Consider the following 12363-nt stretch of genomic DNA (forward strand, 5'->3'; position numbering starts at 1 on the left):
AGCACTCACACAATGGACTCACTTGTTTCCCATGCCCCTCTCCTTTGACTTCCAGCCTCAGCGAACAACTTGAGCAAGAGTCAAACAGGAGTCTCTGCCATGGAGCATAGACCCTTGGAGCTTTCCAGACCAGCTCAGAAGCACGGGCGCACACACAGACAAAATAAACAATGCCTTGTCCACGAATGAATAAATTAAGGACACCCATGCCCCCACCCACCGCTCCGCAACCCGCAGAAAGAAACCCGGGACGGGGTTTCCTAAATAAGAGATTTTGTTGTGTCTTTCAAACTGCAAGCATTCCCCTTGAAGACGGCGAAAGAGAGGATGTGCGTTCAGATGGCAATAAAGATTGACAGTGGCTTTGCCCGTGACAACGCCCCCAGCATCGCGCTGAGCCAGGTTCCCTGAGAACCGGGAGGGGGAAACGCAGATCTAGGGAGGAGGGAACAGCAGAGGCAAAGGCAGCTTGGGAGGGATGGGAAATGGAAAATCAGGGAAACAAACAAACAAAAAAAAATGAATGAGTGAATCTGGGCTTGAATAGTAAAACTTCCAGAGAGAAGACGATGGGATCTCTCCCCAGGTAACTACCTGGAGATGAAAAATAGATGAAATACACAAGGAAGTGGCAAGCAACAACTTTGAGGTGAGCAGCAAGTTGTGCACCTCCTCTCAAGGCGCTGGATCAGCACCCCTGAGCTGCCCCCACAGCACACACTCCCAATGCGAGGCGGCGGCGGCAGCAACAGAGGCAGCAGCAGCAATCGCGGCAGCAGCGGCAGAGGCGGCGGCAGCTGCGCGCCTCGGGCCCAACCCCGCTCGGCTCCCCCTCTCGCCGGCGCCCTGCCTGTCTTGCGTGTGCGTGTGCGTGTGCTCAGCCTCAGCGTGAGGGGCACCTGCTCGTCTGGGCTCACAGCGAAGGCAGCCTCGCCGCGAGCTGCCGCTGCCGCTGCTGCCGCCACTGGTGTTGCCGCTCGCAGGCGCCAGGCTCCCCGTCGCCACCGCCGCCGCCGCCGCCTCGCCAGCCAGAGTTGGGCTCCGTGGGCTTCCCCCCTCGCAGCCTCGGTCCTTCCCCGCTGCCTGCAAGTCAGCCTGGCTCCGAGTCACGTGTCAGTGCCTGAGGCAGAGACTGCGAGAAAAAAACGCGCTTCATTCCTTCTTCCACCGCCATACTGTATTTTATACTAAATCTCATTTTTATTCCAACATTTTACTCCCGCTCGGTGAGTACCTTCTCAGTGGCATTCTTGTCCTATTCTTTTTTTTTGTCCTTTTTTTTTGGTTTTTTGTTTTTTTTGTTTTTGTTTTTTTCCTTTTTTTCCACTTCTTTGATTATTGTTTATATTTGGGAAAGCTGGAGGAGCATGGTTTTGAGCCTTTTCCTGAATCCAAGTTTTTCTAGCATGCGATCGTTCTGTAGACAAGGCGCTGTGTCTCGGAGTCCGCGGCGACCGTGCCCGCTGGGAGCGTCTCCCAAGTCCAGCAAAATGTGCAACTGGTTTTATGGAAAAAGCGATGTGAAGTATGGTGCCTATTTTTTTCCTTTGTAAAAATAAAAAGCATGTTTCTAACTCTTTTTTTGCATACTCTTTTTCTGATAACATTTTTGTATAGGTGGGATTTTACGGCAGTGTTTACAAGTTTGTGGTCTTGCAATACTGGTGCAAACCACTGAGCAAAGACATTAATTTTATATTTTTTGTGCCCTTTTTGGAAGCCGGTGAAAACAAATTCGTTTTTTTTCCCTCCTGTTTTTGATACCCATTGATAACATGAAACTTTTCTTACAGCTGGTGACTGGGATCATTTTTAAGCAAAATACTTTTTTCCTCCTTTAAATTAACTATGACTTTTGCACATTTGACTTTTTTAAAAAACCGAGATAATTTTATGATAGATATCCTGATATCTATATCTATATTGTCCCTTATTTCTCCCCCTTCCCTCCCCGTAAATCAATTTTCAAATGATGGCAGTGGAAGGTTTTTCTGGAAAAAAAAAAATGAAGTGCGGTTTGGTTTCCTTGTCAACGGAGGATGAAGTGAACAGCTGAGCAGCTCGCAGAGAGCAGGTACTTGGTCCCCTTGGAGGCGTTTCCTGGGTGTGCAGTGGCAACACTGGTCCTAGCAAAGAAATGTGTGAGTGTGAGTGTGTGTGTGTGTGTGTGTTTGCGCGCGCGCATCTCCGGGCAGTGTCCGAGCCCGAGGTGGGGAGAGCGGCGCAGGGAGCCAGGGAAAACCAAAGTCCGTTCCCTGCTTCAGGATTGTTTTCTAGATGTGCGCAAAATACAGTCCCCTCCCCCCACCCCTCCCACGGTGAGCTGCGCCCAGGTCGTCTCCCGGCGGGGCGGGTGGCGTCTGCGCTGCGGGCCGCGCCGGCCGGGCACTAGGCGGCCGGCGGGCCCTGTAAGTTCTCCGAGGGCCACTTGCACAGCAGGAGGGGCGAGGGCCGTGTACGTGGCGCTGGCCGTCGGACGGGCTAGAGGGGACCCTCAGAGCACCCGGGAGATGGGGGTAGAAGCGGCAGAGACCGCATATTCCGGAGGGGCTGGCTCCAGGCCACGCGAGCCGGAGCTGGAGACATTTCCAGAGCCTTGAGGATGGCACCGGCCCTCGCACGCTCAACTCCTGCTCCTCCTCTTCGCAATGAGTAAACGACGCAGTAGGTCCTACCCAGCCTATTTTGCTTTACCAAAGGGCTTTGCTTTCTTATGGATGCTGTCTTTGGATCTTTTTTTTCCCTGTTGTGTTGCGTTGGTTTTAAGTGCCTGCTGGTGTCGTCTTCCAGGGGATGGGGAAATAGTTTCTTATAAGATGATCACTTGGGTTTAATGTTGAGGACGACGCTGTTAGTTTGCAGTAATGACCCTACACCTCTAAGGTATTAAAAAAATGCCTTTTATTTAAATTTTATTAAAGGGGCAGAGTTTTCCCTCTTTTTAACCACCTGATACTGGCTCTGAAGGTTTTCCCCTGAGAACTGTGTACAGGGCAGGAGTGAGGGGTTGGTGATAGAGGTGATGATTTCGTGTGTTGGTAGCACTGAAATATTCAGTGTTGAATGTATTCTATGATATTTTATGATTATTCTGTTACATGTTTTCAGTATAATTTAGCATTACTTTTCAGAGACGTACCAGTTGGCAATAAAAAGCCTTTTCTGTATTTAACACTGTGACCGAATCTGCTGGAAATTTTTCTGTCCACATAAATTTCGTGAAGGCATACATCTTAAAATCTGGAGAGTCACCATTATTTAAATACTTTGATTTTGAAGCTTTGATTTTCTTACCTTTTCCCCCCTTAAATGAAAAGCTTAGCTTTACATTACCATGTGTATATACTTTGGATTCTGTAAAATAAACATAAAGCAAATGAAACAACTTTTTACCTCTCAGATGAAGTTTTCTTCTAGGTAACTACAGAAATAAAAACTGACTGCAACATACAGAGGGGCCCATGACAAAGGGGTTTATAACATACACTGGCTTTTTCAAGCAAATATTTCACTGTCTGTAACCTCAGTTTGTGGAATGAAAGGTTTTACGCCTTAGTTTTTACTCTGTGGTCAAAAAGTAAGGCGTGCAATGGGCCATTTAACTGTAGAAGATTAAAAGTTAGTGTAATATCTGGAAAGCTGTATATATTTTTTATTCACAACTCATGCAAGTATCTCAAAAGTCTTTGGACATTTCATTGTATTTCCTGGCGGGGAAATACAATGTATGTGAGTTATTTTGTTCTTAGAGTAGCTTTTCTCTGTGAAGGAAATCCTGTTGCATTTATATAAAGAAGATAGTTTATGTCACTGTCTGTGGACACCATATTTGATATCTTGAGGTGTATAGTTCTAAGATTTGAAGCCAATATGATGGCACTAAGCCTGAAATTAGGATTTTCTTATTTTGTATAGTGAGCTAATTACTAAAATACAGTCTTTCATATGCTTCAAACAGCTAACATAAAACATTAAAAAAGCCACTTGCAACATTCTGTGATTTTAAAAATCATTTCAATTATAACAATGTATGTACATAGAAATGCTCATTTATTAAAAAGCAAGACAATTTATGTGTATAATATATTTTTGTATGTTTTATGTATTGTAAGTCGTTTAGTTCTTTTAAGAGAGAGAGAGAGACAGAGCAAGCAAGCAAGAAAGAACTTGAATGATCGAACCTGCATTTTCATTAAGAGAATCAGTTGCTGCCCTAAGGTTGAGGTAGTATGTGGTTTAAGATTGGGCAAAGCACTAGCTGTACTGTGTGATATTTCCCAATGAGATTGAAACAATTAATGGGACCAAAGACGATTTTAATGTGAGGACAGAGAGGTAGTTGTGCTTTAATTTCTGTAACTTAAGATCATTCTAAGAACCTTTAGTTATCTATGTTTTCATTTATTGAAGATTCATTTTTAAATATATTGTATACTTGTATTACATTTCTATCTATTACATTCAAATTTTTCAGATTTCTTCCTGTGTGAATCATTCTGGGAATTCTACAACTCTTAAACTGGCCACCTGTTTAGTTTTTGATTTAAAATTGTTGAAGGTAGTATCCTAGATTTAGCACCGCCTACTGGCTTCTCATGGAAAAAATGTATTTTTTCATTCGCCAAGCGACCCACAAGGATTTAGATCAATTTAATTGTGCAGATCTTTTCAACTGCTTACTAAGAGAGAAGGAGGGAAAAAAAAGTTTCTATTTTGTAATGAGAGAGGGTTTCCAAGGTAAAGGTGGGGACTGAGGGAAATAAGACCCACAAATTAAATTGGCATTGGATCACTATCTGACCTCAAACATTGTACTATCTAAACTGTGACAAAGAAATAATCACAAAACGAAAACCTGTTAAATTTTCAAGAACTTTCTATGGGATAATAAAATGTGGGTATTGTTTTAAATCTTGGATTACTAATTTAATTTTTCAATGTCTGTCTCAGTCTTGATATAAAGAAAGAAAGTTCTAGTTGGAATTCTGTCTTCAGTGTGTGGTCTGTTGAAGAATATTTAAATGAATAACTTTTCATCATTGAAGATTAACAGTTAATTATTTTCCATATTTATTTTTATGGTCATAATCAAGTAGCACCCTGATTTTTTTCTTAATATGCATCAAATAGCCACACCGTGGTGGTGTATATACAAGGGGGAAAAGTTCCAAACATAAAATTATAAAGACACATCCTTAGCCATAATAGATGTGTTACCTTTCTTAAAAATGATAATTGGTTTATTTTCTCTAATTTATATGAAAGTCTAGTGGTTAAAAGAGCTACTATAATAATACAAACAAATGATGCCTTAAGAATATACAAATTGTTAATTAGAAAAATAATTTGATATGCTAAAATTTTCTTCCTAATTAAAAGAAATGTGAAATATTTGGATAGCTGTTTCTTAAATGCAATATTGACTTATTTTAAGAGCCAGTAATAAGTATATAGAAATTCCAGTGAGAAGTATAGGTCTGTTGCGTTTTTGCAACTCTGCCCCAGTAAAAGTGTGGTCATGTTTTGTTTACTGTTTACTGATAGTGTAAGCAACTAATTAAGCAGGGCATTCATTGATATAACTACATTTCAAGTCTTCAAAAAGCTCCATTATGGAAGTAGAAGAGAAGTGAAGTGGGTATGTAAGATTGTTTGAATAGTAAGAACGAATTTGAGAAAAATACTTCAATTACAATTGATTTTTCTCTCTGACTTTTGAAACTTTTTATTTTAGTTGTTTATTTTTATTTTTTCTTTCCAACTTTTAGTTTCAAGGGGTACATGTACAGTTTTGTTACATGGCTAAATTGCATGTCATAGGGGTTTGCTGTACAGATAGTTTTATCGGCCATGAAATCTTTATTTTTAAATGATAATTAGCTGAGACTTTAAAAATAGTTATTTCTTGACTTCTTTTATCATACTGTCATTATGAAAACTCTGTGTTTTGCTATGAAAACCTGAAGTAATGATTAATTTTATTCTTCAAATTTTTATGGACTTCCAGAAAGTAAATAATAACATGTTTAAAAAGGTCCTTATTGATCTGCAGTTATTGTTATTATTCTCTTATTACTGTTACTATCTACTACTTCCAGTCACCTGTACAAATGCTTGTAAAGATGCCATTTCCATAATTCAGTATGATTCTTTGATTTAATAAATTTCTCTTCAGTAATTGGCAGGCAACATAAACTTTCATTTTATTGGCAATAAAAACAGTTTGTTTTGCTAAATCATGATTTTGAAAACAATATTCAATAACATGTAAGTAATATCTGATTTCTGAATGTATCAATAGCAAGTTACACTGTTAACAAGTTTACGTAATTATACTTGTCATCACCCTTCCTTTTATTATTAAATTTTGATGTGCAGACTGCGTAGATATAACACAGCTGTTGCCAACTTTAGTAGTTTTGCTTATCCTCATTGCTTTTAGATTTTCAATAATAAGTTGGGAATTTTGTTTTCTTTTGTTAGACTTATGTTAAATATCAAACTTACCTTGTGGAAAATTAACTTTGTGTTTTTCTAAATTCTTCCTTAACGTTTAAAAAGATTATTGTTTGTTAGTTTTGAATTATCCTGCTATTTTTCTGGGACTGAGTCGTGGAAAATAGAGGCATTGGTTTAATGTCTTTTTCTATCCATTTGTAGCCACAGAGATGGCACTTGGAGGACTTCAGTTAGTATTTAGGATTTATATTTTCTGGACTGTCCTTGAAGACTCCTCAGCTGGGGGTCAAGACTCTAAGAGTTATTTATTTGACCACGTAAAAATCTAAATAGAGAGGAAAATTATGGAGTAGAACGTGGAAGTCTTGCACTGGTCTCCTGAAAGATACAATAGCATGCATCACTAAGTGCTCTTATATCACAAAATACTAGAGATTTTCTGTGCATAAATATGTTTGGTAAAATTCCATTTAACTCACTAATACGCTTTTTGCTTGAATTCTTTCTCAAACTTCAGAGTGGGAATTGATTGCATTCATACATAATCCATGTGTTTAGAGAAAATGTTTATACACATTTTGATAGCCATATGCTAAATAATAAGAGGAGCAACACATTTCTGAGTCATTTCGGAAATTATTAACAGGTGGGAGTAAGGAATGGCTATTTTTTCATTAAATCAAGATGAGAGGGAAAGAAATTGATGTGTCAAATGAATGCAATTCCATTTGTACTTCCCCTCCGTGATTAGATAATAGTATTATTTTATACGTTGGAGGAAACTGAGACTTGGAGCTCAGAGCTCCATAGGTGGTAAAGGGAAATTTGACATACAGGAAGTCTTAACTGACAACTCATGTTTTTTTTTTTTTTTTCCTACACAGAGATGCTTCATTTGTGGAGATGATTTTTTTGTTTCTTTTGTTTTTCCTAATATAAAACAACTGTTATGTATTTATTCTTGATACATTACTTAAGATGTCTGTAGTTTGGCAAGTTTTCAACAGGGAGTGCTTTCCACTAGTGAGTGCTTTGAGCAGAAACAAAAGAATATTGCCCAAACACAGATACTCTTAACTGGTCCTGAAAGGACCTTTCTGTGACCATGTCATCACACATCTCTTCAAGACGGGTTTTCTGAAGAGAGCCAATGCATGGCATCACATTTGTGAGTTACCACTGTTGCTCTGTGGTTGGGTCAGAAGAGACGGTTCTCTGTCCTTAGTTGCTTTGCAGAGAGCCTGGGAAACACATTCAACATTTACTCACTGAGTACAAAATGTAATCTCTACTCTTGAAGCTTTTGCAGTGTGATGTGGAAAATTAGTCTTTTGTGCAAGGAAAGCTGAACAGCTAATTCTTTCATAACACAGAGCTCTGTAAATATAGGTGTCTTGTCTGTCTACCAACGTCTCACCATCAACATCATAACACCTCACAATTTTACTGTTACACGTATTTGGATGTGACATTTATCAAGCTCATTTTATGTTAGTAACATAAAACACATATAAGTGTAACATATTATTTGAGGATTCTGTGTTTAATTGCCTCTTCAGATGTGCAAGAATGTCTTCCATCATTAGTTTCCTTGGAACTTGAAAAAGTGAATACTTTCAATGCAGAATGGGAAACATAAACTATAGTGGAAACAGTGTGAATGAACATGATGAGATGGATTTTTAAAGACTTGGTCATAAGTCCACAAGTTCATAAAATCAGTGGATTTAGAGGTCAAAATATAGGGAGGGTTAAATGCTGCCTTTGAATTTTGGAATCTGGATATCTTGAAAACAGGTGGTATAAAACAAAACAAGAGAAAGTATCTGTAGGAGAGCCTTATTTGGTTGGAGGTGGGAAAATGATTCAATTTTGAACATAGTAATTTGAAGTTCTGACATTAACTTCTGGATTAAATGACCAATGTGCAATGGAAATTCAGGTCTAGAGCTGGGAAGCACACTTAAGGCTAGAAGGAGATATGACAGTATCATCTACATTAAAACTCTTTAAGTGGGAATAAGTCCTGCACAGGTAGAAATTTGGGAACATCTGCTTTTTTATTGAGTGAATGTAAAAGGGGCTGATAAAAGGCAGAAAAATAGAGTTAGGATGATAGCCACTGAAGCTCAGAAAAAGTATGTGGGGTGTGTGTGTGTGTATGTAAGTATTGTTCAACAGAGCTAATGCTGCATAGGCTCAAAAGAAGATAAGACCTGAGATAAAAGCTTTGTAATCTGTCATTAAAATCCATGAATTTTTGAAATAAACTAAATGAATGTGATTGATGATCCTGAATATGATGTGGCAGCGTCATAAAGAGGGCTGTTGTTCCCAGGATTGTATGTGTCGTGTGTGTGTGATTGTGTGTGTATGTGTGTATGGTGATAACATGATCTAAATAGGAAGACCAGTAGGAAGTTTTTCCTGAAACTAGCTAAATTGATTTGAAATTTATATTTATATGCAAAAATAGCAGAGAATATTCTGAGAAAGAAGAGAGGGCTAACCTGTTAGATAATAAAATACACTATAAAGCTTTAAAAATAAATATATTTACTAGCTATGTCTACTGAAAAATCTTCAAAGCAATGTCTTTCAGGAAGCAATGAGCCCTTCTAGTGCACAAAGCATGGCTTCTTAATATCATTCCCCATTCAAGAGGACAAGAGCCCTTTAGTCTTCCTTAACCTAGAATTGGGTGATTCTAAGTCTGGGCGGAAAAAACACAAGATGAGCCTGGGACAACTCATTGTGCAGAAAGTAAGGAAATGGTCAAAGACAAATAAGGCTGTATCATTGTAAACAAGTGCTAGCTTGAAGGGCCTTCCAGTTGTGCAATTTAAATCAGTTTGAATTTCAAGAGTGAATATAACAAATTGTAAACGTCGAGTAAAGTAAAATCCATGAGTGCGTAATAATACTCTAAATAAATATATAAAAAAGAAAAATGACAATTAATAATTAAATTGAGATAATTAAATGATTAGCCTGCCTTTCTTAGTTGATGAGGGGCAGCTTTTTACAAAATAATGTGAATTAAGTGTAAGAAATGTGAGAATTAGAAAATTACTATTTGTAACTCTCAGTGAAGTAAGTGATTCAGTCAAAGATGATCAACAAGTGATAAAATAATCAATTAAAATTATTTTGATGAATAACATATTCTCATAGTGCTCAAGTATTAATTGCATCTGCAAGTCATCATTTTAAGTGACTGAATGATTTAACCTAACATCACCAATAGACAACCTGACACCATGAGCCTCCTGATGAGATGCCATATAAAGGCTATAGTGCCATTTGTGAAATATTGTTGCTAGAATGTCTAACCTGAATCTAATAAAACCTGGTTAGATTTAACTTCCAGTTTATAGAAAAATTCAGAGAAAGGACCAGTTAAACTAAACCATGAGGAAATAATGAGACAAATGCATAAGGTGAGGTATTCCACATTGAAGATACATACCAGCCCTGTGGCCTAGACTTGTAAAATATCAGTGCCACTGTGGGAGGACTTTTCCAGATTAAAAAGGACTAAAGACAAACAAATGCAGTGCTTGAAGATTTATTTTATTTCACTTTTTAAAAATGTGGTCTATAAAAAGTCAAATTTTGGTAGAATTGGGAAATTTTTCTTATGGGCTAGAAAATAAATGATATTAGCAGATGAGTGCTGAATTATTTGGGATAAATGCAGTGATACATGAAACTGAATTTTCTTTTTTTTTTCTTTCTTTTTTTGAGACAAAGTCTTGCTCTGTTGCCCAGGCTAGAGTGCAGTGGCACGATTTTGGCTCACTGCAACCTCCGCTTACCATGTTCAAGCAATTCCCCTTCCTCAACCTCCTGAATAGCTAGGATTACAGGCGTGTGCCAACATGCCCAGTTATTTTTTGTGTATTTAGTAGAGACAGAGTTTCACCATGCTGACCAGGCTGGTCTTGAGCTCCTGACCTCGTGATCTGCCTGCCTTGGCCTCCCAAACTGCTGGAATCACCGTGCCCACCCCGCAACTGAATTTCTTATGAGTCATCAAAGGAGTGAGGGAGGGAGTGTGTGTGTGTGTGTGTGTGTGTGTGTGTGTGTGGTTGTGTACATGTATATGTAAAATAATCATTTGTTAACCAACTTTAAATCAGGGAGTGCTTATGCTGGTTTTATTGTGTTATTCTTTCTAGTATTCCATCTATTTGAATTTTTTTTTCGTAAGGAAAGTTGAATAGTCTATTAGTTGCCATTGAGAAAAAAATATGTTTATTGAGGCTAAATAGAAGCAGAAGTCCAATTGCCCATGTTTAAGGTCATCTGGGATCTTGAAGATATGGAGACAAAAAAAAATGAAGTTTAATGTTAAATTGTGGGAATGAAATATTATTCATCGAAGTAATATTACTGAAGGAAGTATATTTTTAAAGCCACAGTAAGGAAAATATGAATGCATCTTTATGTTTTTCAGGATGGAATCCCCTTGCAGGAAGAGGTGGAGGTATAATAGAAAGGAAAATAATTTTTCAGGGTCAATTTCAGAATGTTCTAAGAAGGTTGGTGTGATTAGTAGTAGCGCAAGGAGATGCTGGTTACGTCTCAGAAGAGGAAGAGAATTGAATCAGTTCATTAGTTAAACTAAGTAACTCATTATTTATTTAACAGATATTTCTTGAGCATTTTCTTTGTAAGTACTGTGCTGGAGGATGAGGATTCTGTGGTAAATAAAACTGATAACAATGCTGACTGCAAAGAGTTTGCCATTTAATGGTGACTTCAGTCTTCTCAGATAATTGTAAATGAGGTCCTAGGTTGAAATTAACTGGTATGGAGATAGGAGCTAGGGGAGTGTAGTAGGGAATAAGCATGAAATATGGAAAGATTCTAGAGCCGTAATGAGGAACTTGGCAAAATTAGCATTTGTTGTCATTTTAGTCAACACAGTTATATCACTTCTCTAGGAACACTTAGCCTGTAATCTGAATGGGTTAAGGAAACAGTTGAGGATTACTTGGTTAGAGACTAGAAAGGCATCCACTTTGTATAAAACAAAGTGATGAGCTTTCCAGAGGTAGTGGATATGAAGATATAAATAAATCTGGGCTGAGAAAGAGAGCAAGGGCAGCTCCACGAGATGAACAGAATAAGAACTGGTGAGATTTGAGAGCCTGAAGAGCAGGATGAAAATGAATAGCAGGCTCACTAATTTTAATAGAATGAGAGTAGTGCAAGGATGGATAGGTTTGGTCAGAAAAGAATATTGTATTTCTAGCGTTTGACAGTGGAACATCGTCAAATGGTGAATACATTTTAGAGTATGGTAAAGCATGTGGCTAAGAAAGGAAGACACTGCTGATTTTGAGAAGTTAAGATATTGTGAGGTGAAGCTGAGTATTAAAAGTGTAATTTTGAAAACGTGATTTAAAAAACCTGTAACAGGATGACAAGTGAGGAGGTGGAAAGGAAAACTATAAATGTATCAAAAGTATCAGTGACATTTTTAGAGCTTTACAATCAACTAAGACCAAAACAGATTTTTTTTTTTTTCATTTGTGACTTCTAGGATTTTAGTCCTTTCTTTGGAACATTTTGAAGGAAGCTATAGATATGTAATGTGTTTGTGTATCTTGCTTGCATTTGAAAAGAATTTTCAGTTACTACAGAAATAAATTCTGCAGTGGATACAGCAATGCAACCCTTTGTAAGGAAGTCTCTTATCAAAACCAAGGAAATGAATATAGGATCCTATAATTAAGTATAACAGTGAATGATTCAGATTGAAAAGAAAGCTATGGAGTATTTGTTAATACATTTTTATTAACATCAGAAGTCCAGATAGCAGGTATATAGCTATATTTACTGCTAGTTCTGTTGCTGCTGCTCTGTTGAGATCTCATTCTATTTATGAATCAACAT

At 37.9% G+C, this 12363-nt stretch overlaps 1 protein-coding gene across 26 annotated transcripts in view; it reads left to right on the forward strand.

Moving 5' to 3' along the window:
• The first annotated feature begins 430 nt into the window (after positions 1-430).
• The window catches only part of RALYL (RALY RNA binding protein like), a 730553-nt gene continuing 718620 nt past the window's right edge, over positions 431-12363 (forward strand). For 7 of the 26 annotated variants that reach the window (XM_009455571.5, XM_063817230.1, XM_063817225.1 and 4 more), the window contains exon 1: positions 915-1226. Coding sequence is in view for 7 of the 26 variants with exons in the window: in XM_063817218.1 (XP_063673288.1) it covers positions 2138-2318 (181 nt within the window). In the remaining 19 variants the exon portion in view is untranslated. The other 19 variants (XM_054656853.2, XM_016959613.4, XM_016959619.4 and 16 more) reach the window with 10 other exon arrangements.

This window comes from Pan troglodytes, chromosome 7, assembly GCF_028858775.2.
Source record: "Pan troglodytes isolate AG18354 chromosome 7, NHGRI_mPanTro3-v2.0_pri, whole genome shotgun sequence".
NCBI classification, from domain to species: domain Eukaryota; kingdom Metazoa; phylum Chordata; class Mammalia; order Primates; family Hominidae; genus Pan; species Pan troglodytes.